General features: G+C 38.9%; 1 protein-coding gene across 1 annotated transcript; it reads right to left on the minus strand.

Moving 5' to 3' along the window:
• Window positions 1-2,583: 2,583 nt before the first annotated feature.
• LOC139970584 (cholesterol 24-hydroxylase-like) lies at window positions 2,584-27,423 on the minus strand. The gene is made up of 14 exons (XM_071976385.1): window positions 27,408-27,423; window positions 25,261-25,426; window positions 23,422-23,499; window positions 21,353-21,434; window positions 20,343-20,503; window positions 16,266-16,404; window positions 15,515-15,631; window positions 10,408-10,636; window positions 9,759-9,831; window positions 9,345-9,429; window positions 8,584-8,694; window positions 6,657-6,745; window positions 5,683-5,749; window positions 2,584-5,330 (listed from the first exon to the last, which is right to left on the minus strand). Exons 2-14 carry the CDS (start codon window positions 25,407-25,409, stop codon window positions 5,178-5,180), a joined length of 1,533 nt encoding a protein of 510 aa, XP_071832486.1. The 5' UTR covers window positions 25,410-25,426; window positions 27,408-27,423; the 3' UTR covers window positions 2,584-5,177.
• Window positions 27,424-27,756: the final 333 nt, after the last annotated feature.

Raw genomic sequence — 27,756 nt, forward strand, 5'->3', positions numbered from 1 at the left:
TTCGTTGTCATTCGTTGTCATTCGCTGTCATTCGCGAATGATATTTAAGCCTGTACAAAGTCAATTGTCATTCGCTGTCATTCGTTTTAGTTTGTCCCAGCAAAAAGTGTCTGGGTAATACTAACTTTCACGGTATATCATTTTGTTTTACATAAAATAGATGTGTTTGGGGACGAAAAACGATCTGATTACCACTTTCATCAAGTAACGAATTTAGATAGGTTAAGGCTACGATGTTACCTTAAAGGTCAGCAGTATATTGGCCCCAAACAGTTTGCTGCCATCAACCAACGGAAACTTCGTTCCAATCCACATTTAGTTTGTGACCTTTGACTTAGCGTGGTGGTACAGCGCAATGGAATTTCCCCTTTGTGAGCCCCTTTATGTAAACAAAACATCTTCCACTGACGATACGGCCTTTGTCAGTTGACCATATCCAATCACACAGTAGCCTACGTATTGTGCAGGGTATACGATTTTCAGTCACACAGTACTGTGCGGTGTTTGCCATATCCAATTACACAATATGTACTGTGCGGCGTGTACGTGTTATGTTCGGTCAACTAGCTGCAGTCACCTGTGTGATTTACAGTATGATGTACTTACACTGTAGTTCCACGGTAATACGGAGCTGAATTGTTTGGCCGAGTCCGTGTTTCTTACTATGCTAAGTAAGTGCGAAAGAAGGTGCGAACCGCACCATTAGCAGCTTACTGCTTGTGACAAGACCAGTGTAGCAAATAGAAGCATGCTGGTCATAACTTGGTTCACCTTGTTATGATATCTTGGAGTTTGAACAAATCAACTTACATTAACTTGTAACTATTTGCATAGGACATGTTACTTATGTGATGCGTGAGATCAGGAACACAAAACTGAATGTTCAAGTCAAGTACAAGTAAAAATAGTCACACAAGAAGAATCGAATTCATGTAGCTGGCCTGACAATATTAGGCCTAAACAAAATATTAGCCCAAAGGGGTCTTCTCCAATATACTCTAAGCTAAGACATATATCTGGAATCCAGAGCAGTGACAGCGGAAGCGTAAGGCTCGGACAGGTGGGGTGACAACCTACTCGTGCCGGGGGAGGCGTATGAAGAGGGGGGGTCCGGGATTCCAACCCCATGACACAAACGCGAAAAAAAGTCAAGAAAATAAGAATAAAACACCATGGACAGACATTACACCATTTTTCATCATAGAGTTCTCAGTCTAAACTGCAGTTTTTTTTTCCAAGCCGAGCCAAGCCGTAAATAAGAAATGAATGTGTAGCAAGTGGTATGACAGATATATAGCAAATAAGTAATATATATATATATATATATATATATATAATATATATATATATATATACATATACATATATATATATATATATATATATATATACATATTTATATTACTTTTTATTATTATTTTTTTCCTACTATATTTTTTCTACTATATTTCCCTACTATATTTTTCCTACTATATTTTTCCTACTATATTTTTCCTAGCTTCAATATTAAGAAAATAGGCTTAGCCTAACTTAGGCCTATGTACGTAGCATTGCCCTTGGTTAACTTAGGTTATGCATAGGTCTGTGTTGTGCTACATAAGAAAGGCATATAATGAATTATTCTATTATAATTACTTTTTAAGGTATTAAAGGTTACCAGTTAACTGTTGGAAGTTGTCTGAGAAGGCCTTTGACCTTGATATAAGACTATTAACCTGCCACTTTAACATTTGACTTTTAGGGCTGAACAAGTCAAACACAAAATGACTTTAGAAAGTAAGCTATTCTTTAATATCAAAATGTTGGATGGTCATTGTACTAGTGTGACTGAAGGTTATCGTACATATCAGTGCCAAATACGACAATTTTTGTCATCTTGGTCTTTACTGAATTAGTAATACAAAACATTATTATGCTCAATATTAATTTGTTTTTTATGATGATTATTATCAAACTTTATGGACAAAACAATTGGCTTTAATATAAAAGTGTTCATTGAGTCTGCAATCAAACTTCTTACTGATGACCAATTAGTTTATGCAAATAGTCCTGAATACATATCACGACCACCAAAACGAACAGTGGCATTATGAGCCAGGTCAGGACGAGGGAACGATTATTTCGTTGCCCGTCCCACACCCACCCGTGGCACACTGTGAAGCCTTCAAGTTTGTTCTTAAAGAGGATTATGAAACTGACAATACATTATTTCATATCGCATATTTTTCTTGAATCCCCTAATTTACCCTGGACCATGGGGGTGTAGCCCAATGTCTTCTCCCCCAACCTCTCTAATCAGGGTTGCACACATGCTTCTAGTCTTCAAACGGTGCTATCTTTTATACCTTCTTGTATCATGTATTTAAATACCCTGATGAATATAATCAACTAGTGAAATCTCTCACCACCTCTCACTGTTATTTATAGCATTTACCCCAAAGCAACTGTTATAAAAAAAGAAAAATCAGCCATATGCCCTCCTTTCCTTGTGTTTACTTCCTTTAATAATAATTACAGGAAGCACAAAGTGTTGCCAGTGCTATGAATAATAATTAATAATGTAAAAAATCTGCACCAACAAAATTTGAATTTTGCCAGTTTATTATTTTGCTTAAAAACACGGCGATACACTGTGTCAGCATTCTTCATAGGTCAATTTCTATGGTTTGGACTTGACAACCAGTGGGGCAGTTTTGTTTTCCTATTTGTTTTATACTCTTACATTGATTGGGTGTAATGACCACGTTGAATTTGGCTCCTGAATATTGAGTTTCATCATCACCGCAGGGCAGCCCGATGATAGCGAAAGAAATTCGTTACCCTATTTCCCAATTGGCTTTTGTCAGAAATACCAACTCCGCAGTTGACTCCGCTCAAAAACATTGCACAGCAGCAATTTGAATAAATCAAGAGGATCTGGTTCCTGGTGGGGTCTTGCATGGGTGTACTAGCGATATAACCACAATACCTAACCGCTACACCACTAACACTACTAAGTATTTGGATGTGGGTAATGAGAACTCTGGGAAACTAAGACTAGCCTTTGAGTAGGATCCTGTTCAGTCGAGACTTTAAACCTAACACACTTTTGTCTGTTAAATCGGAATTGAAGGAGACGTTATTTTCTTGACTGGCTACTCTGGAATTTTGGCATTCATGGCGAGAAGAAACATTTCATGGCATTCTTATTGGACTCCGGATTATGGACATGGCCATGGAGTTGCAACCTTGAAATATTAAGTCATCACATAAAATGATGTATCAATTTCTAAAACTGTAATTTCTTAAATTCCATGATTTGCTAATAATTCCTTCACCTGGTGATTCAAATATTCCTGCAAGATTAAATACAATATTGTGATCTTATTTTAAGTACATAATAAAAAGTATATAAAACCAAACCGATCATGAATGAAATTATGAGCACCACTAATGTACACATTGCCTGTAAACACAAACGGTACAAAAAATCGCAATCAGAAACGGAGAGAAGTGTCTGCAATTGAGAATTGTATCAGCATTCTATGGGATGTCGTCTCAGGGACACTTAGATGTGGTGCAATTCAATGCCCCAACAGTTTGAATTGAACATACTTAAGTCTGTGTTGTGCTATATAAGAAAGGCGTATTATATATAATACTATTATAATTATTTTTAAGGTATTAAAGGTTACCAGTTAACTGTTGTAAGTTGTCTGAGAAGGCCTTTGACCTTGATATAAGACTATTAACCTGCCACTTTAACATTTGACTTTTAGGGCTGAACAAGTCCAACACAAAATGACTTTAGAAAGTAAGCTATTCTTTTATATCACATTGTTGGATGGTCATAGTACTAGTGTGACTGAAGGTTATCGCACCTATCAGTGCCAAATATGACAACAAATTTTGGTCATCTTGGTCTTTATTGAATAAGTGATACAAAGCATTATGTTCAATATTAATTTGTTTTTTTATGATGGTAATTATCAAACTTTCTGGACAGAATAATTGGCTTTAATATAAAAGTGTTCATTGAGTCTGCAATCAAACTTCTTACTGATGACCAATTAGTTTATGCAAATAGTCCTGAATACATATCATGACGACCAAAACGAACAGTGGCATTATGAGCCAGGTCAGGACGAGGCAACAATTATTTTGTTGCCCGTCCCCCACCCACCCGTGGCACACTTTGAAGCCTTCAATGTTGTTCTTAAAGAGTATTATGAAACTGACAATACATTATTTCATATCGCATATTTTTCTTGAATCCCCTCATTTACCCTGGACCATGGGGGTGTAGCCCAATGTCTTCTCCCCCAACCTCTCTAATCAGGGTTGCACACATGCTTCTAGTCTTCAAACGGTGCTATCTTTTATAACCTCTTGTATCATGTATTTAAATACCCCTATGAATATAATCAACTAGTGAAATCTCTCACCACCTCTCACTGTTATTTATAGCATTTACCCCAAAGCAACTGTTATAAAAAAAGAAAAATCAGCCATATGCCCTCCTCCTTGTGTTCACTTCCTTCTATAAAATTTACAGAAAGCACATAATGTTGCGTAGTGGTATGAAAAATAATTAATAATGTAAAAAATCGGCACCAAAAAAATTTGAATTTTGCTAGTGTATTATTTAGCTTAGAATCATATACTTCAATCTAAGATATTGTGTGGTGCAATGTACAAAGAGCTATTTTCATGTCAAATAAAGTCTGCAGTGTCATATTTAGTTAAAATGTTTATTCATAAATTAAACTGGATTTCGGGAAATACTTGTAAAATGGTCCATCTTTGATGGATTTTGATGGGAATTGCAGCTATTTTCATGACTTCTTATGCCTAGAAGTGATTAGCACAATATTGGTCCTACAGTAGGTGTCCGTAGACCTTAAATTTTACCTCTTTATCACAGACCCACAAAGTGACTGGGAACTTCTGATTGAGTTCCTTGGCCAAATTGATAAGCCAACTAATGCCAAGGTACTATTTCCTTAGAATTCTTGCATGAACCCAATCCAATTATCAATTGCTAGGCCAAGTTTTCTAACCCTGCTTCAACACTTGTTAACAATAAGTCAGTGTGTGTGTAGTCTGTCTGTGTGTATTTTCTTCTATATATACAGAAAAAACTACTATTTGAAGGACACTGAAGTAGTGTCATTGTTCATGTCACAAAACTACAGCTTTTAGTCCCTTGAAGTTTTTCTCGGTGTCAGGTACAATGGAGTCCGATGTTTTGGTTTCAGGGTGACCTCCGCCAAGTATTCCAGCTCTACACCAGGCACAAGGGTAAAATCAAACTTCTGTAACAGTTTAGCTATGATGACTTTTGCTTCAATCTAAACAAGATCATAAAAAAGAAAAAGAAATACAGGGAATAGTTTGAAACAAACACAGACAGAAAACAGTCTTTATTTCACTGTAACCTGCAGATGAGGGAGTAAACTGTACTTCCTGGGAGAAGAAACAGAGGATGGGCGGGGGTGTTGGGGCAGGGGCAGGAGGAGGGATGGGTAGTCCTGCCTTGACTCTTCCAGAGATTTGAAAAATGTTGTCACAGCAGCACAAATTCTACCTCTTACTTGGAATCAATGCAAAAATTGTATATATATATACTACAAAACACTTTTAAATAGACTTTTCATTGTATCCATAAGAATAAAGAATGGTTGAAACAGGAAAGTATCTCACCATTGCAAAATGTTGTCCTATGCAGACCCTAGGTCCAAGAGAAAATGGAAAATATGCATACAACCGTCTGAAAGAGAAATACAAAGAGCACATCTCGGTGATTATAGAAGCGACTTTATGTTGAGGTCAAAATGAAGAATTTGACTTCTGGATATATTAAAGGAATATGCAACATCTCTGCAAATCTATGATAGAGTCCATCTTGTTCACTGTCAATGGAGCTAGCTAGTCAACTGAGAATCTCAGAGAGGTTTTTCATCATTGCAATCTCTAGATTTGAATTGTACCTTGAGAATAACCTGATATTGCCCTAAAATTCAATACAAAGTACTAGAAAGATACAAATAAATGATCACCTAATTGTAGGCCTCAGTCGGGTAGACAAAAATCGAAACCAGGTACCCTGTATCATTACCCGGTCGGGTAACGGGTACCCAAAACTCCGGACCGAATATTGAAGAAAAAAAATAGCCAAACACAATGGAATAATGTAACAATGTTGAAATAGTAATTAATTAAAGCAACAATCTACACTACAAGAGAGTGATTTCTGTATTCGCATGCAGACCTACGGAATTATTGAAATCATGAAAGCACTCACATAACAGTTATGCAAGTTTTTTTGTAGAAAACAGGTACCTGTATTGTACCTTTTTTGATGCAGGTACTCGAATGATCGGTCGGGTACCTGACTCGGGCCTACCTACAGTAATTGTCAAGAATTTAAACATTCATTTCACACTGACATCCTCAGAGTACAAATATTCACTGAGACATTTAATGTAATACTTACCTCCTATCCCCCCCCCCACCACTCACTTCCACCCCCTATCCCCAAACTTAATTCTCGAAATGCCTTCCAAGAGTTTTGGATAATAAGAACACTTTTGATTCAATGGAAATATTTCTCATCAGAAGACTTGAATGGTTTGAGGAACTTTCCTTACTGATGAACCCTTTATTAAAGAGCTCACCTGTTATTTTCTTCTCTAAATCTCTCTGGATCAAACTTTTCTGGATTGTCCCAAAACCTTTCGTCTCGTCCTAGAGCATAATGGTTCAGCTGAAACAAACACATCAAAAGATGATATCCAAACTTTTTTTGTGTGCAAATGATCAAGTTTGACGGAAAAAAAATTAAAATTATAAATGAAGTCTATGTGGCCAAATCCAGCATCACTTAAACCACCTCCCCCCCCCCACCCCCACACCATTCCTACTTCAAATTTCAACAAGCATTTTTGACAGTCACTCCAAAAGAGTTATTCACACTGAGGTATTTAATTCTCTAGTTTAATAATCCTCAATGGCTGTGAATAATTTGGAGAGTCAGAGCCCCTAGGAAAGTACTTTTGAAAGCAACTAGCAATGTTTTGTGAGCTCAAATTTGGGATCAATGCTGGTGACTTTTAGTGCTGCTCTTTTAAGTTACCATCTGGTGGTACCATGTGTCACTATTAGCTGAGCCAAACATAACGTCCTGACTATGGTTTCTACACCACACTCATGACAAGAAATGACCAAGCTTTGCAAGATCTTCAACCGTTGAGAATTAAAAAATACAACTTTCTATAAGCAATTTTTCGGTATTGACCATATTTTCTTCATTTACTGGTCGTAATAAGAAGAAGCCCATTGCTTGTAAAAAAAGACACCACCACGGGTATCATTTTGTCTTGGTCGGAGTGACATAAAGGTTTATAATGCTCAAAGGTAAATGCATGTCTACCTCATGTGTTTACAGTTCATAAAATTTTAATTAGTTTCTAATAGCAAAATAACATGCAAAACTGATAGTTAACTAATAAACAAATAAAATCATGGCTAGTAGAGGGCATGGTAGAAATTAAAACTTGTACAAATAGTAAGCACCTGACTACAACATATCACTGAAGGTCATGAATCAATTCCACATGTTCATAAATGTTAATATGGTGTTGTCATGGTTACTAATGACTGTTGAACTAGTATACACATGCTTGGGAAACACTTGATTTAGTTGACACATTAAATCATAAAATCAGCATTTGCTTTGAATCTGATGGCAGTTAAACCAAAACTGAAAAGATTATGCAAGTCAGACAATCCAGTTGAAAGTGATCTACATATTTCTGACTATGACAAGTAAGCAACTCTATCTACGTCCTTCGTTCTACGATCAAGCCTTTCTATTTGATAGTACTTTTCCTTCAATAGCCTTTCTTTAGAACACCTGTCACTCAAATTTCAAGCTCTAATTCCATAAGGATATCTTTGATTTACTATCAACAGTCTACCAGTGCATAATCGCCAAACCAATCCCTGCCGGACAGCTGTCCAAAACGAGCTTATATGACCTGTCACAGAGCCTAGAGCTCATGACCTAAACTTTCCCTTTACACCTAATGCCTGCTGTAGGCTGATGTCTACATAGTTTTACACTTCTTTCCCTTACAGTTGAAATTGTCATGAAATTTTCTGCATAGATGGAAGCATGAAATGAAACAGAGATGGGAGAAAATCCTTTGCTGAAGGCAGTATTTCCTAGCCTGTCTATCAATTCCTTAAATTGAAATAAATAACTCCTGTCTCTTTTTCTTCTTTCAAACAGTTTAAATCCTGTTCTAGTCAAAAATATCTGTTCCTTTTTTAAATTTTTCAATCCACAATGAGCCTTGACATCATTTCAATTTGAAATGTTCTCTAAACACCAGGGATGAGCCTGTGGTAAAAAAAAAAATCACAGAACTTTGCAAAAATTGCGGTATAGGCTCCAGTTTGCATATGCTACAGAGTGTTAGGATAATAGTTTTTGTCCCAGAGGTAGAAAAGAAATCACGGATATTTCCCGAATTCGCGGGAAAAGATCATGCCTGAAATACTGATACTAAAATGTAAAGGAAAGATGAGATTGTATAGTACCCCAACACGTGCACCGGCTGGAATCTTGTAGCCATTAACCACAAAGTCTCTGTCGACCCTCCTCTGTACTCCAGCAGCTGGTGGTGCCCATCGTAAGACCTCTTTCAGTACCTGCCAGGATCGAAACAAATTTCAAATGAGAGACCATAACCAAGGTGGAAAAAAAATCACTTCCATTCATTTGAAAAATTTGTTATGATGGTGGTGACTCACTCTTCCCAATACTTTATCTCTCTCAAGGTATTTTTATCCCCCTTTTGACAGACAGACATAATTTTTAACATAAGAGGTATTATAAATCAATACAAAACAACTTGTTCTATTTTAACTGTTACTATTCTCTTTATTTGTTAAGTTCATACTGTTCATTTTTATTAATAAGTTCATGTTTTTGCACATTAAAACTCTTAGGCATTTTATCCCCATCTTTATGTCAACCATTCTTACACCACCCACCACATTCAGTCTGGTCACTAGTTCATGTGTACCTAGGGTTACTATATTTCATGTGAAGAAAGGAGGACAACTTGTGACAATTGGGGGGGGGGTGTCAAAGTTTAACTGTCCACCCCACCCATTTTGGGAATAAAATGATTCTCGTATTAATAGGAATGATTAAATCCAAATTACAATATGCATTGTAAGTTGAAATCGGTTGAAGGACTGTTTAATACTACTGACAATTTGCCCTTTCTTGCTTAGACTGGTTCTACTGGCAATAAGACCAAATCCCCCTAATGGATGTTAATGGTGGTACTCACAAGGTTCATATATTCTAATTTACAAGTATTTTCATACGTTATGGAATCATTGTCCCCGATGACAGCATCCACTTCCTCTTGTAGTCTGAAGAGCAAGGAGCAAGAAAAACATGAAATTCATACTTTTATGACAAATAATGCCAAACACTACCATGTCTTTGGAGAAAAGGGAATGAAATTCTGAATATGACCTTGAAAGAACCTATAGCTTTTGAAACCTTCATTTAATAAAATCAATATCATATTGCTGGAGCAATTAAATAAATAATGATAGGAGACTCAAGAGATAGTCAATATTGTTGATTATAACCAGATCCGTCTTTAAGAATTATAAGCTAGTTTCTTTGTTTCAAGGGCTGTCTTGGAAGGTTTTTAAAGGTCTCTAAAGGTTAGGTAATAGCCTATTTTCCTCACTTTTTGTAGATATCGGGATGTCTTCCGACTATTTCATACGTGAAGGACATCAACTGAGCAGTGGTTTCTTGTCCTGCAAGTAAAGAGAAATTCATGAGCAAACTAAAAGCAGGCAGATTTTACATAATGTCTTCAACACAGTGAATATTCTATTAATAAAAAGAAAAGAAAATGCTATAGTTTGTTTGATATTATTTTAATGATGATACTTGGGTTACCAAATGTCTTTAATAAAGGGCATGGAACCAGCATAATGACACTCAGGTTACCAAATTTCTTCCATTAGGGGTATCGAATCCCTACTACTGGACATAAATTTCCTTCCAGAAATTATTCTGGCCTCTCTACAAAGCTAGGGGAACTGCTAACAGGTAACAAGTCACCATTGTGTGAGGGAGAGAGAGGATGTGATGAATGGAGAGAGAGGATATGAGAGATACAGTGTGAGGGGAAGGAAGTGGGGGGGGGGTTAGAAGAGAGAGGATGTTAGGTAGATGAATCAGATGTGAAGGGGATGAGAGATGAGGCAATGTTAAGGTAAGAGAAGAGGGGAGGACAGCAATACATAACAGCAGAGTTCAAAGGACTTCAAGTGGTCATGTCGAAAAGTTATTAAAAAGCATGTTGACAAAATGGAAAATTCACCAACCTGCGACAAAAAACGTAACAAATTCATCAATCATTTGCTCCAATCCAAAGTTTCCTTTGAGACCAGATGAAGCTTGTAAGATGTGAGTCAAGATATCCTTCGGGTAATCTCTGCCTTCGTTCATGTCTGCCAGCCTCTCTAAGATACAATTCTTCCCTATTTTTCTGATTAGATCGATTGCATCTTGTGTTTTTCTCATCGTGTTTCTCGAGGCCTCCCTCGGATCAAACTGCAAAGGAATGCGAAAAATGAAGACAAAAATGGTCAGAGGCAGAAGTGATTCTATGTTTTTTTTTGGGTTTTTTTTTTCGATGCACAAAATATTACCTTATTAATAGCTTGTTTATTGTAATGATCAACAAATATTATAGAGACTGGTTTATTGCTTGTTTGAGAAAGTAATGATTATTTGTTAATTAGATTAATTAGATTATTAAAAAGGAGATGAAAACCCAACTATAACCTTTTGTACATGTAATATAGCTCTTTTCCCCAAACAGCTAAGACAGATCTTGTTTCGTTTGGGGGGGGGGGAGAGATCTCCTAGTCAATATTTGGTGTCCCGGGTGGCTGTCATTTTGTTAATCTATGATGTCATATCGCCAATAGGGGCTGAAAGCCTTCTACTTCATCTCTGGTTTTCTTTTCATATTTTCAAGGTAGATTGATACCAGTCTTTACACTGAATGAATGAATGCACCGAAGTTCAATGCATTATTTTGATTTTCCTCCATTTAGAAAACTCTCCCTATTTTCATCATTCTTGGTACTATATTTATGTAATAAATTACGTTTTCAGGTACCTGGATCTTTTGTACCTGGTCTATCATTATATTAAATGAAATATTATTAGTGATATATCATTAAAATGATTGGAAATTCTACCCGAAAATGCACATTACTTGAAGTCTCAACTAGGCTAAAACTCAACTTATCGAGACAGTTTGAACTATTTCCCACAAGACTATAAATAAACAAATTACCTGAAGAAATGAAATGACTGGCAAAGCAAAACAAGCTGGTTTGGTTGCAGCCTTGCAGACCTACCCTTATAAATGGATTTCTAATCTGAGCCATGACACCCGTAAAGGTCTGAGTTGCAGCCTTGCAGACCTAACCCTATAAATGGATTTCTAATCTGAGCCATGACACCCGTAAAGGTCTGAGTTGCAGCCTTGCAGACCTAACCTTATAAATGGATTTCTAATCTGAGCCATGACACCCGTAAAGGTTTGAGTTGCAGCCTTGCAGACCTACCCTTATAAATGGATTTCTAATCTGAGCCATGACACCCGTAAAGGTCTGAGTTGCAGCCTTGCAGACCTAACCTTATAAATGGATTTCTAATCTGAGCCATGACACCCGTAAAGGTCTGAGTTGCAGCCTTGCAGACCGACCCCTATAAATGGATTTCTAATCTGAGCCATGACACCCGTAAAGATCTGAGTTGCAGCCTTGCAGACCTACCCCTATAAATGGATTTCTAATCTGAGCCATGACACCCGTAAAGGTCTGAGTTGCAGCCTTGCAGACCTACCCTTATAAATGGATTTCTAATCTGAGCCATGACACCCGTAAAGGTCTGAGTTGCAGCCTTGCAGCCCTACCCTTATAAATGGATTTCTAATCTGAGCCATGACACCCGTAAAGGTCTGAGTTGCAGCCTTGCAGACCTACCCTTATAAATGGATTTCTAATCTGAGCCATGACACCCGTAAAGGTCTGAGTTGCAGCCTTGCAGACCGACCCCTATAAATGGATTTCTAATCTGAGCCATGACACCCGTAAAGGTCTGAGTTGCAGCCTTACAGACCGACCCCTATAAATGGATTTCTAATCTGAGCCATGACACCCGTAAAGGTCTGAGTTGCAGCCTTGCAGACCGACCCATATAAATGGATTTCTAATCTGAGCCATGACACCCGTAAAGGTCTAAGTTGCAGCCTTGCAGACCTACCCTTATAAATGGATTTCTAATCTGAGCCATGACACCCGTAAAGGTTTGAGTTGCAGCCTTGCAGACCTAACCTTATAAATGGATTTCTAATCTGAGCCATGACACCCGTAAAGGTTTGAGTTGCAGCCTTGCAGACCTACCCTTATAAATGGATTTCTAATCTGTGCCATGACACCCGTAAAGGTTTGAGTTGCAGCCTTGCAGACCTAACCTTATAAATGGATTTCTAATCTGAGCCATGACACCCGTAAAGGTCTGAGTTGCAGCCTTGCAGACCTAACCTTATAAATGGATTTCTAATCTGAGCCATGACACCCGTAAAGGTCTGAGTTGCAGCCTTGCAGACCTAACCTTATAAATGGATTTCTAATCTGAGCCATGACACCCGTAAAGGTCTGAGTTGCAGCCTTGCAGACCTACCCTTATAAATGGATTTCTAATCTGAGCCATGACACCCGTAAAGGTCTGAGTTGCAGCCTTGCAGACCTACCCTTATAAATGGATTTCTAATCTGAGCCATGACACCCGTAAAGGTCTGAGTTGCAGCCTTGCAGACCGACCCCTATAAATGGATTTCTAATCTGAGCCATGACACCCGTAAAGGTCTGAGTTGCAGCCTTGCAGACCGACCCATATAAATGGATTTCTAATCTGAGCCATGACACCCGTAAAGGTCTGAGTTGCAGCCTTGCAGACCTAACCCTATAAATGAATTTCTAATCTGAGCCATGACACCCGTAAAGGTTTGAGTTGAAGCCTTGCAGACCTACCCTTATAAATGGATTTCTAATCTGAGCCATGACACCCGTAAAGGTCTGAGTTGCAGCCTTGCAGACCTACCCTTATAAATGGATTTCTAATCTGAGCCATGACACCCGTAAAGGTCTGAGTTGCAGCCTTGCAGACCTACCCTTATAAATGGATTTCTAATCTGAGCCATGACACCCGTAAAGGTCTGAGTTGCAGCCTTGCAGACCTAACCCTATAAATGGATTTCTAATCTGAGCCATGACACCCGTAAAGGTCTGAGTTGCAGCCTTGCAGACCTAACCTTATAAATGGATTTCTAATCTGAGCAATGACACCCGTAAAGGTCTGAGTTGCAGCCTTGCAGACCTAACCTTATAAATGGATTTCTAATCTGAGCCATGACACCCGTAAAGGTCTGAGTTGCAGCCTTGCAGACCTAACCCTATAAATGGATATCTAATCTGAGCCATGACACCCGTAAAGGTCTGAGTTGCAGCCTTGCAGACCTACCCATATAAATGGATTTCTAATCTGAGCCATGACACCCGTAAAGGTTTGAGTTGCAGCCTTGCAGACCTAACCCTATAAATGGATTTCTAATCTGAGCCATGACACCCGTAAAGGTCTGAGTTGCAGCCTTGCAGACCTACCCTTATAAATGGATTTCTAATCTGAGCCATGACACCCGTAAAGGTCTGAGTTGCAGCCTTGCAGACCTAACCTTATAAATGGATTTCTAATCTGAGCCATGACACCCGTAAAGGTCTGAGTTGCAGCCTTGCAGACCGACCCCTATAAATGGATTTCTAATCTGAGCCATGACACCCGTAAAGATCTGAGTTGCAGCCTTGCAGACCTACCCCTATAAATGGATTTCTAATCTGAGCCATGACACCCGTAAAGGTCTGAGTTGCAGCCTTGCAGACCTACCCCTATAAATGGATTTCTAATCTGAGCCATGACACCCGTAAAGGTCTGAGTTGCAGCCTTGCAGACCTACCCTTATAAATGGATTTCTAATCTGAGCCATGACACCCGTAAAGGTCTGAGTTGCAGCCTTGCAGACCTACCCTTATAAATGGATTTCTAATCTGAGCCATGACACCCGTAAAGGTCTGAGTTGCAGCCTTGCAGCCCTACCCTTATAAATGGATTTCTAATCTGAGCCATGACACCCGTAAAGGTCTGAGTTGCAGCCTTGCAGACCTACCCTTATAAATGGATTTCTAATCTGAGCCATGACACCCGTAAAAGTCTGAGTTGCAGCCTTGCAGACCTAACCCTATAAATGGATTTCTAATCTGAGCCATGACACCCGTAAAGGTCTGAGTTGCAGCCTTGCAGACCGACCCCTATAAATGGATTTCTAATCTGAGCCATGACACCCGTAAAGGTCTGAGTTGCAGCCTTGCAGACCTACCCCTATAAATGGATTTCTAATCTGAGCCATGACACCCGTAAAGGTTTGAGTTGAAGCCTTGCAGACCTACCCTTATAAATGGATTTCTAATCTGAGCCATGACACCCGTAAAGGTCTGAGTTGAAGCCTTGCAGACCTACCCTTATAAATGGATTTCTAATCTGAGCCATGACACCCGTAAAGGTCTGAGTTGCAGCCTTGCAGACCTACCCTTATAAATGGATTTCTAATCTGAGCCATGACACCCGTAAAGGTCTGAGTTGCAGCCTTGCAGACCTAACCCTATAAATGGATTTCTAATCTGAGCCATGACACCCGTAAAGGTCTGAGTTGCAGCCTTGCAGACCTAACCTTATAAATGGATTTCTAATCTGAGCAATGACACCCGTAAAGGTCTGAGTTGCAGCCTTGCAGACCTAACCTTATAAATGGATTTCTAATCTGAGCCATGACACCCGTAAAGGTCTGAGTTGCAGCCTTGCAGACCTAACCTTATAAATGGATTTCTAATTTGAGCCATGACACCCGTAAAGGTCTGAGTTGCAGCCTTGCAGACCTAACCTTATAAATGGATTTCTAATCTGAGCCATGACACCCGTAAAGGTCTGAGTTGCAGCCTTGCAGACCTACCCATATAAATGGATTTCTAATCTGAGCCATGACACCCGTAAAGGTCTGAGTTGCAGCCTTGCAGACCTAACCTTATAAATGGATTTCTAATCTGAGCCATGACACCCGTAAAGGTTTGAGTTGAAGCCTTGCAGACCTAACCTTATAAATGGATTTCTAATCTGAGCCATGACACCCGTAAAGGTCTGAGTTGCAGCCTTGCAGACCTAACCTTATAAATGGATTTCTAATCTGAGCCATGACACCCGTAAAGGTCTGAGTTGCAGCCTTGCAGACCTACCCTTATGAATGGATTTCTAATCTGAGCCATGACACCCGTAAAGGTCTGAGTTGCAGCCTTGCAGACCTACCCTTATGAATGGATTTCTAATCTGAGCCATGACACCTGTTAAGGTCTGAGTTGCAGCCTTGCAGAAAGGAGCATCACCGTTGGAGATGACATTGAGATCATTCAACCCAAAAGCCACCTGCATAGAATCGATATTAAAACAATTGACAGAAGATCAGCCATGATTTTGTTTTTTAATATATAAAATAGAGGGCCTATCATTTTGATCCAGGTAAGTTATGCTATAAAGACAAATTGAGAGAATTAAAAAAAACAAAAAAGTTCACAAATGATTAATCATGACAAACATGATTAATTGGTGGCTTAATGCGTGAACAGAAGGTTAATCCAACTTTACATTATGTAGAGTACAAGCAGATTTTGTAACTTTTGGCATTCCCTTTCTATCCCTAATTTTCCCAAGTTATTGTCGTTTGAACATTAAATTTCACTTTAAACAAGGTAAGCTTGATACAAAATCATCATTGAGTACCTAGGTTCAGTAAAGCATGAGTATATATGCTGTCTCGTAAATGAACACACTTTATAAAAAGAAAAGTAGCTCACCCAATACCTACATATGGAATACAATTTTTTTAAATGGACAAATGGCTAATAGCAAATACTCCACATCATTGTGACAATCCAGTTAAAACAGTTTCACTTCACTTCTTTTAAATATCAGTTGAATATGAAACTATACTTCAGCTGCCATAATGAATTTGCTTTACACTATTTACACAACGGGAAGAAGCCTGGCAAAGTCATGTTACCTTTGCAATGATATCCATGGCAACCTTATTAAACTCATCAGCCATTAGTATTTCCGTCTTTCCATCTGCCTTTGGTCTCAGGTATGTGATCAACTCATCCACACTGTTGTTGTATTGGTACATTAAATCTATCAGATACCTAGTAGAGACCAAACCAGAATTTTAGGAGTTTGTCTTCATTAGATAATTTGTTTGGTAACGAAGGAAAAGAAAAACAAAGCAGCAAGAACAAACAAAACAAGCAAAGGACAAAACCACAAGCAAACAAAGACAAAGAATGTTACCTACAGAGAAGCATCTGTACAAATAGGCTCTCCAGCCATTCACAAAATAAACAGAGGGCGCTGCCACATTGGTCCTATCAGAGCCTTATATACAGAGAGTTGCGACAACTGAAATTTGGGCGCCATTTTGGGGCCAAATGGGCAACATACAGTATGTGTGGGAATGGGCATTCAGGTGGATAGGGGAATTTTTCGATGGCATTGTAGAAGTGTGAGCGGGATTCTGGGTTTTATTTTTGGCCTGCTCATGTTGTGGTGCTTTTATGCGCCTAGGCTGTGTAAGTAGGGCGTCGAGTGTCGAACGGGAGGGGGGGGGGGGAGGGATTGGCTGCGCTCAAGTTCAAGGGGATGAGGTTGGCACATTTGGAAGTCCAAATTCAACAGTTGATATTCTGGTACGGTAAAATTGTATTATGACTGGTTATATATCATATTGTAACACATATTGCACAGTTGCGGAATAATGTACATTCTTCCATTGTTGCCATGGTAACCAAACAAAGCCTGTGATTGGTCAAAATTGGGATTAACTGTAACTTGAGCTAGCAATGGCTGATGAAGTTGATATTTGGACATGTGACTGGTACTGACATGGTGCACAGAATCATGAAGCTAGGTCTTTGAAAATTGGTTGCTATGGTAACTAAATGGACCAATCACATTTTGTCTGTGTTCCAGTCCCACAAAATTTAGAGCGCAGGGTTAAAGGTGACATGTGGGGCAGGGGAGGGGGATTGTTTCGGGGTATCACAATTGGTCTCGTCGGTCGGATATAAACAGCCACGTCGGGAAAAAAATGAATGAATCCCTCCCTCTCCTCCAGGTTCAGAGAACGTGGTCGGTTCCTGGAGTACGCTGGCATCAGTCAGATGGGGGCCTGTAGGAGGGAAAAATTGATGCTGAATTTTATTCAGTGATAGGCCCCGCAACTTTAATATATATACCAGGAAACTAACCTGTAGTTCTAGTGTGGAGGGGGGGGGGGTATTTTTAGTTGCACATTACCCAAAATAGCTATGAATACTGTACATTTAGATTGGAACACTCCCAGAACAGTATGACATTTAGGCAGGCATGGGGGGAGGGGGGTTGCCTCTACCCACCAGCCAGGTCGGTCAGAATAAATTCTCAGTGACAGACGTCATAGAAGATGAAATTTGCTGCAGTTACTCTTCTGACCTTGGTTTTGAAAAAGAGGGGTGGGGTGGGCAGTTCTATAAGTGTTATACCGTGGCAGTTGGAAGAAGGTTCATAAGGCTTCATCACAGAAGCCTAGGCTGAATATTTCTCACTCAGCCACTGTCACAATGTGGGTATGACCTAATTTTATTTCAAATGTATGAAATACGAATAATAAATTACAGCTGACAGGACTTTACCACCATAATATGACCCAAACTGGGTGCTGTAAGGAATTTACACTAATCTGGAACTCACATCGCAAACATATGGTATATGTGAGTAGGATATTTCAGCGTTATGAGAACTAAGCTGCTGCTGGAATTTGAAAAGATCTACTTCAGACTATTTTTGTATGAGAGTCAGGCTTTTATCTACGAATTTTATGTCTAATAACTTGAAAAAGCTGCATCTATATACTATAGGATCCAAAAAGTCAGAAATTCTTCAAAATACCAATTGTGCCTCTATTACTAGGCATGGGCTTCTATTATTAATGGATAAGGTAATCGTGACCAGACAACACCCCCGGACAACCCCCCCCCCCAACAGAAGCATAAATATGTTGTCAGAAGTCGAAAATTAGAGTCGTTTTTTGAGGGGGGAATGCCGGGGGGGGGAGTTGCCCGCCAACCACGGTAAAATGCTAGGCCTAGTCTCAGTCAAATTGAATTTCCTGGGTTATGTCCTCTTTTGCTTGGAACTGCCCGGTTGTAAGAATATGAATTAGGATCTGTATACCGTACCTATGTATGACATGGACAAACATGATTCCTGAGCCTAATTAGGCCTATGGTTTCCAGTTGACTCTGTTATTTTTACCTGCTATCCTCTAACAGGACACAATGTTCTAGGAAATATTTTTACCTAGCCTACAGTGATATTTTAGTAACCTAATTTTTCAATATTATTTCATAGAAGATAGTGGAGTTCTGGACCAGTTCAATTCAAATAATCAAGTGCAAAGCAGAATGATTAATCATTTCAACGGTCTGCCAGATCTCCACCCAAATTTTCATAAATAATAATCCAAACAAGCTCATGACTCAATGGAGCCAAGCAGTTTTTCATTAGGGGGCTAGGCTAGCCCTTGGTGCTTTGTATTGCACACTGTGCTTCGTAGATCCCCGATTTGTCTTGCCACGCTGGAGCCTTCAATTTAAGGAATATACTCACTAAACTTTGCAGAGATATTTTTATGCACCTTATAACAGATCTCATCCCAACATCGCAACTTTCTTGATCAGAACTTGTTAAAAATAGACAATTTTCAGGCCTGAAATTTATGCTCTGTTTTCTGTGTTGTTAACTATGTGTGTATGTACACTGCACAGTGCACCATACATAGCTGTAAGGACTGTGTGGTGTAACCCACAGTCCTGGTTATGGACTAGGCTAGGCCTAGTGTTACGAATCTTAGTTCATTGTACTAGGCCTAGGTGAAGTACTCACATCGCAAAGTTTGTGATTGGAGTTCGCCTTCCAGTGAAGCCTGTTTACTTTCGCCTCCTATGTTTTCCTCCGATCTGGGTTTGTTGGGAATCTGAACAGCTTTGACCCATTTTCGGGACGATTCGAACAGCCCCACGCTGAACAGCCAGGCATTCTGTGATGGCAGCGCAGATGTTGACTGCTCGAACGTACGTTGTTGTCGATCGCCAGAATTAGTTGGCCCCAAAATGGTGCCATGAGGTCACGTGATCGAAAATTCCCGGACCCGAGTTGTCGCAACTCTCTGTATATAAGGCTCTGGGTCCTATCGATTTATGCGAAACTGGACAAGCACTCCGTATGCACAGCAAACCAGTGCTGTATGTTGAGCACTAGTAGTATAATTATTGAGATCTTTTGAAGCATATTGATACGTTTACATATATACTTAACGTTTCAAGTCAAACTAATTGTGTTTCAATTGGCTTTATTGCCATCAATGCTTATGCATAATTTGGATACTCCTCAATCTGACTACAGTATTAAAGAGAGCGTTTAGCCATAGTCCACTCTAAATGAGCACGTTATTAACCGAACGCTCCAATCCAGAATGTTCTGTGTCCCAGAAAGTTCTTCCTTTGATCACATTTTACATTTCCAAATCACATAATTGTCATTGTCCCTAAGGTGGTGCAAATTTTGTACAATAACAGATTATATAGTTATTTGTAGGTTCATGTTACCATTCTATCCTTAAACTGTTACATGCGGTACCCACATCCATGCAAAATACACGTTTTTATATATCCACAACTTCCATGCAGTTACAAAACTTGACAAGATTGTCTCTTAAATACATCAAACTTGATTATAGGTTTCCATGCATTCTTCTTTATCTACTCTTGTCTAGCGATAGTAATGACCAAAATGGTATACATGCAAATGAGCGAATATTTTGTTTTCCTTGACAACCCTGAAAATTCCACCCTGAGTTGATCAAACCCTTACAGTTGTAAGCTAATTGCGCGTGATATGTTAGCACAACCACCATCACATAGATATTAAACAAAAAGACTTTGACACTTACTATCTTTAAAACTCTTACTATTTGAACTCTCACACTGATAAAACAAACAAATGAATGAATGAATGATTGATAAGATAATTAAATGAAAAGACATACCCCCTTTTAAAAGGTGGACTAATCATCTTTCTATTCTGTTCCCACCGTTTGTTGTCTAATTCGCTGAAGAGGCCATTTCCTCCCACACGTTTACCGCATGCGTTTTGAAATACACCATAAAACTTGTATGGCTTGCTTGTTTTTGTATTGATTAAAAGTTCCTGAAATGTGTAAAACGTGAGTCGAGTAGAGATTCACCGTATACTCTGACGATTATGATTGAGAGAATGCATCTATGCGTCATTGGAAATAAAGTAAGCTTTTCACAGAGACAAGATGCAGTACATCAATCGAAAAAAACGGTTGGCGACATGAAAACAAACCAGCATTAAAACGACTACATTCAAGGGTTATATTTTAATGGTGTTGGGCAATTCTGATTTTTTTTTTGGGGGGGGGGCTATAATTCTGTCAAATTTTCATTCAAATGGTGCTGGGATATTATTATTATTATCATTATTTTGTTTTTACTATAATTCTGCCAATATTCGCAGCTGTTAAATCTTCTGCGTTATGCTCTTACAAGCTTCAAATGGCATACAAAAAGGTTTGGAATTTAATTCATACTTCTAAAGACCTTTTTTAAAGACCTCTTTAAGAAAATAGACTAACATTTTGCCAGTAACAAGTTAATGCCTGTCATCCAAAGCGTTGATATTAAAGTCGACCATACATTTACAACACTATAGGTAAGAGTACTAGAATATTAATGTTCTTTTAGTTGAAACTACACCCCCCCCCCCCCAGTGCCATAAGCCCCAGAGCAAAAGGAATATCCTATTAAACAAAATGGGTGCAGTAAATAATATTTTAAAGGGCCAGATAATCAGGTTTGGAGTTCGGTGAGTATAACCCCCTTACAATGACTGTAGTATTTGTGTTCTAATTTTTCTCCCGCTCTTGAGTACCCTGTATCTTTGTTCAATCTTTAACAGAAATAAATATTAACCACAAGAACATACTCATAAGCTCACTGGATTCACTAATAGAGTTGTTTTAACTATACTCACCCTCACAACGGAAGGCTCCATGCACACAACAGATGCCTTATCGAAGATGTGCATCGCAAAGACAGAGCCATATGTTTTTTGCCTGTAGGTGTGAAGGAGAGGAAGCATGTTAACAGGTTGAAAGATGGTTCCTTATCCATGGATATATAACAAACAGGTTGAAAGGTGGTTACTTATTCATCAATATATAACCAACAGGTTGAAAGATGGTTACTTATCCATCAAGATATAACCAACAGGTTGAAAGATGGTTCCTTATCCATGAATATATAACCACCAGGTTGAAAGGCGGTTCCTTATTCATCAATATATAACCAACAGGTTGAAAGATGATTCCTTATCCATCAATATATAACCAACAGGTTGAAACATGGTTCCTTATTCATCAATATATATCCAACAGGTTGAAAGATGATTCCTTATCCATCAATATATAACCAACAGGTTGAAACATGGTTCCTTATTCATCAATATATATCCAACTATTATTAGAGAAAGTAAAACTGACCACTGATGCAGTTGCATTATCTTATTGGAACAGTCTATTCAAATGACAGTCCATAAACCAGGGGACGTAGAAACTATGAAGAACCTTATCCAAAAGTCGGTTCATATATCTAACGTTTTCGGAGCTTGCCAAGTTTTTTGCCAACCTTTTAACAGCAAGTCCGTAGTCCTAGCTATATTCATGCATTCTAAGCATTATTTCAGAGAGGTGGGGGTCTGTTAAGACATGGATCAGTCTCTTCATGGAATATCCTGGGTTATGCTTTACTGTAAGCAACACATTGCACTGTTAGTTATAGCCTACTGTGTTTAGACCAAATTGACTCTGAAATTAAACAAAGATCACTGTCCTATTCTCACACTCAACGATGTTACTTTATTACATATTCCACTCAATTCTTCCAGATCTGTTCACTGAACATGTTATTAATCACCGATTCAAACACCAATAAATTTCCATTTTGTATCTCACTACGTAAGTTGTACGAGAATGACTGTATCTTGTGCAAACTTAAGTGAAAAATTTCGGATCAGAGTTTAATATCAACTTATCAATATGACTTTCATTATGGTTAAATGTCATTTCCAGAAAAAGGAGGCTACCATTAAACGTCTGTTTCATCCATTACTTGGACGTGATTTTACCCATTTTAAATTTAACAGTTTAATTGCACGGTTACAACGATTCCAAACCTTGTTTCTAGTAGAAATACTAACGGGAAAACTCACACTGACAAACATAGATTAACTAGTGTGCTGCAGGGTAAACAAAAATGTTGCCCTTCATGGGAAACATCCCTACAAAACAAGCCTAAAATAATCACCACAATGTTGTTTACTATATACTGATAAGAAACAATTATAGGTTTGCTCATCTCTTATCAGTACAGTGTACCCTCATTTATAGTAAACCCGTCTCAGGGTTAAAAGGGATACATAATTCCTGAAGTGAACCATTTTAATTTTGGTTTGTTTGCTGTAAATCTCTCTGCATAACCTGATGTAGCTTGAATTATCACAAGACCAAGATGTTTAAATTTTTCAGATTTTGTGATACATGCGACCTGGCAACATTGGTAGAGTGTGTGACATCAATAGTCATAATTATAGGCATAGATGTATGCCCAGATTATCCCTGAGGAACTTAAAAAATAAGACATGTAAACGGAAATTACTTTTACAGTGCACAGCATGTCTGCTGTTAATCATCAATGTAATGCACCAACGAAGTGACTTTTAATAAGTACGAAAGATTTCAATCTAGCAAAGTAACAAGACTCTGCTCTTTCAAAATAAGTAAAATTTAGTTACCTTTTTTATGCATGTTGGGATGAGGATTTTTGGCCATCATGGGGGGGGGGGGGGACTCGTGTTTTACCAATATAGTGCCGGCGCATGTGTTGGGTACATTGTCCACTATCAGACACAAATCTTTTCAAAATTTGTCGTTATTAAATCTTTCTGATATGTGTACAAGGTATTAGTGTACAATCAACCTATATTATTAACTCCTTTAATCTGTAATGTAAAATGCAGAAAAGTTGCTAACAAAATTAAGTTACCATTTTACAAGCACCATTGAAAAATGTCCTCCTTCCCTGGCAACCTCTGCGATTTCAGGTTCATGACCCCAAATGAAACTGAAAGATGCAAGAGGCATATTAACATTAAGGTGATAAGAGTTCATTAGTGATCATTTATACAAAGCATCCAGTCAATTTAACCAGACACAGCTGACCGTAAACATGTAATGACATCTGTAGCGGGCTCCAGCCAAGAACATAACAAGTCTTGTTTTAAGGGTCAATGTGTTTTCTGTGTGTATTTCGTGAAACATAAAACCGTCAAAAATTAAAAGGAGAAGTAGCAACCTTAACCTTTACAAGGAAATTAATATGCTGTTTGTCAAATCACTATATACTGCTTTGACCTGGCATCCTTAATTAATGCAAAACAAAACACTCATATAGTCCCTCAAACTTCAAAGGGCATGCGTAGTTTGTGAGTACGTAGTTCAAATACAAATTTCATGAATTTATCATGGCTATCTTCGTTCTATCAAGTATCATCACAGAAGTTTATTCATGTGCGTACCCATGACAACTTGGATGTAGATTGGTGCATTGAAATCAAAGGGCACTTCAGAATTTAGGTAAGTCTCGCTCAAATACCCTGATCTCGAACGTAGTTCAAGTACAATTTAATAAAACATAAAAAAAGGTGCGGCCTATAAGATTCACTCACACTTGAACTGCCATACAGTGAAGTTGCAACTAATATTAAGTTAATGAGTTGGTGTTACGCATGCTACGGAACATGAATCGACAGTACATACGCACACACAGTAAACGATATGCATTTAGCCCCAAGACAATAGGCTTCGAGGCCTTAATAGTAGCACACTGCAGTTTATAGCGGAGGGTACAACGTCTTACACACTGTACTGTACATATGAACATGACCAGGATGCGATACTACGAAGAGCGAGACTTGCACAATTCAACAGGCCTACGAGAAAATACATAGAGCCACAGTAAATAGATTATCGTAAACATTTGTGACCTTCAATTTAACATAAACAACATATCAATTTCATAACTTCGGGACTGAACCCACTAATGTAATAACTTCTTCGGACCAGACTGGCATTAGCCTGGTAGATCCATAACAATACATGGATTTTTTTAGAAAAGGAACGTGTGGGACGCCGATATGGCAGCCACTAGCAAATTGCTCATCGAACAACCGGGACGGCGACTGTTACAACATCCACTGGACTGAGATAGTCAAAAGGATCATCTGTACGACTGCATGACGCCCCTTCTATAATCTCGCAGAATTTGATTCAGTTATCACAGTAATGTTCCCAAAAACATTTTCAAAATAGTATCAATCACATACATGTTTCAGCAAACTGGAATATGTTAAAGAATTTGAGCTGCAACTCATAACCTGAAATAGAACTTGACTAGTCCCGATCTACACCAGGGCTCGAATTAAGGCTTGTTAGAGGCAAGACAGTTTGTTGTTAAGAGCAAGCTATGAATTAGTCTGGCTTTTATTGAAATAGAATTGTAATGTTTCAGCTTTGAAAAGGCATTTTCCAAAGTAAGAGAAAACACATACAGGTATGAGAGAAAATTGGTACTTACTGTTTTTTATTCCCCACACTTCAATTTAGCATGCACTCTCAGATGTCCGATTTATAAATCGTAGCTCAACAAACAAGAACATTATGAGGGAAGGGTGAGTGGAAGTTGTTTATGTAAGCAACAGATAATTTCTGAGTGCAGTAAGACAATTGGTAGGTACACACAAAATTTGCCGTCGGTTACACAGGGAATGACAAAAATCACCTCAATTGATTGATTCATTGATTTGAGATCAATTCTTTCATTTACCTGCGCTTCTTTGGACATGGTAGATGCCTGTATTTCCTTCGTACGTATAGAATCTTCACCAGAAAGAAAAGACATGATGAGCAAAGGACGATGATAACCAGTATCACAGCGAGAAACAGTAACCTCAAAAACATTGTCAAACCTTTCATTCTTTTGTATAAATAACCTGTGAAATGAAACAGAAAATGTTCCCTTGGTCATCATATTATATATATATATATATATATATATATATATATATATATATATATATTAATTCAAGATTGATAATACATAGAATGACTAAGTGATGCACACTGGACATCTGTGCAAATGGTCACAGAATTGAGCTTCAAGAGCTTCAAGCTTGCTGACTAGATATCCTATACCCACACCTAATCACCAAGGGCGGCGGAAGCACTTTTAATTTGGGAGGGCACCGACGTCGAAGGGCACTTTGCAGAGATTCGATTGGACTGATGCAGCCTGATATTTAGTACCCTTTATAACTCTCATTTGTATTATCTTATTGGCGTATACACATCACTCCATCAACGCCCCCCCCCCCCACCCTCAAGGAAAATATGCATACTAGTACTGCAATATCCAATATGCAAATTGGGAAACAAGGAACAAGTTTTCTTTTGAGACAGAATGAGGTGAAATCATGCTAGTTGCTAATGTAGGAACTTCCGAATTAGAGTTTATTTCTTGTTAATATCTTAACAAGTTTTTCCCACTCGAAATAACTTTGAGTTTGACCCACAGAAATTCATTAAAAGTCAGGGGCGTAGCCAGGATTTGCATAGTTGTATGCACGACTATCTGAGCGGAGCGCCACCATCGGTTGGCGCGGAGCGTATAAGACAATTTTTTGGGTTTACAATGCCCTCAGATGGCCGGAAACGGCCCTTCCCGAGTGTTCATTCTGGTTCCCTGGCCTCTTGCTAACTTGAGACACCTCAATTTTTATGTAGAAAAAGGGCACATTTTTAACCTGAGGAAAAGTGGGGGGGCACATGCCCCCTGTGCCCCCCCGGTTCCGCCGCCCTTGCTAATCACACCCTCCCCCCCCACCAGGGCCGTCTTAACGCATGGGCCCACTGGGCCCTGGCCCAGGGCCCCGCGATGTCAGGGGCCCCGCAATCGTAGTAACCCCATGTCTTAATCTGGGAGGAAAACTTATTGAATAGGCCATTATGCCTGATTGAATTCGATACTTGACAACTTGTGACGAGAGTTAGTTAAACACTTGAGAGTTTGACATTAAATATTCGAATCTGAGTTGGCAACCCTGGAATATACAATGCCCCGAAGGCTTACAACACCTCAAAACACCTCAAAAAGATTGACTTTCAGCCAATCATACAACAGTTTACGATCAAGAAATGCCGCAAGTTCCGTTAGTTCCCCCAGTTGCAAGACTCAACACAAGGGTGTTACAAATGGTGAGTCCAGTATTGTTAGGGAAGGGATGGAGGGCAACTGGAAGATTACTCTTCTATAATGTATTTCAGCTTTTAGATATATCACGTATGTTATTCAGCTAAAGTTTTATGCTTTATGTGCGACATAGGTAGGGGTGGTAAATGCAGGCATGTCTATGCTTGAGCGATTGTCAAGGATGTCAATTTTTCACGCAACTTTTTTCGAACTCACTTGATTGAGGGGCCCCGCTCCATTGCCGGGCCCAGGGCCCGGTGATCTCTTAAGACGGCCCTGCCCCCACCTCCCTCCTATGCAACTCACAGTCTGTGACTATATCGATGGCAACCAGTTACGACTGAGAGCGGGAACGCCCAGGTGTTGCCCTTAATATTGAAGCACAGAAGATACATTGTAAGTTTGCATGTTCCCTTGCTGTACTGATAGATTAATGTTTGAGTTGCTCTATTGAAAAGACAGCTTGTGATCACTTTTTTCGAACGCAAGTTCGATCTTCACAGCATCATTAGGTGCCAACAATATTAATCCTTGAACATGGTCTAACAAAAATAGTGACATGTTACAATACTCCCCATTTACTACTACAGTATAACTAGTTTAGAGCAAACTAAGGCCAATACATACAGTAGCTTATACTAGGCTAACCTTAGCCAGCAGAGTGTAATCTAAACCAATAATTATACTGATCCCTAATCTTAGGCTAGCTTGCTTGCTAAGCTAACCTTGGTTAGTCCAGCTTTTTTCACATTTTGTTCTTAACTCCGGTTGGTTATTGTGTTTAGGAATACAAACCTGATAAATAGTTAGACTAGTAGTAGTACTAGTAGCACTGCAAGTAACACAAACTTCAACCTCTATTGCCACCGAAATTTGGAAGTTGTTCAAAGCTTGATAGAACCGAGTATGACAACAACAAATTTCATGAATTTCTCATGGCTATCTTCGTTCTATGAAGTATCATCACAGAAGTTTATTCATGGACATACCCATGACAACTTGGATGTTGATTGGTGCATTGAAATCAAAGGGCACTTCAGAAGTTAGGTACGTCTCGCTCAAATACCCTGATCT

This window comes from Apostichopus japonicus, chromosome 8, assembly GCF_037975245.1.
Source record: "Apostichopus japonicus isolate 1M-3 chromosome 8, ASM3797524v1, whole genome shotgun sequence".
Taxonomy (NCBI): domain Eukaryota; kingdom Metazoa; phylum Echinodermata; class Holothuroidea; order Aspidochirotida; family Stichopodidae; genus Apostichopus; species Apostichopus japonicus.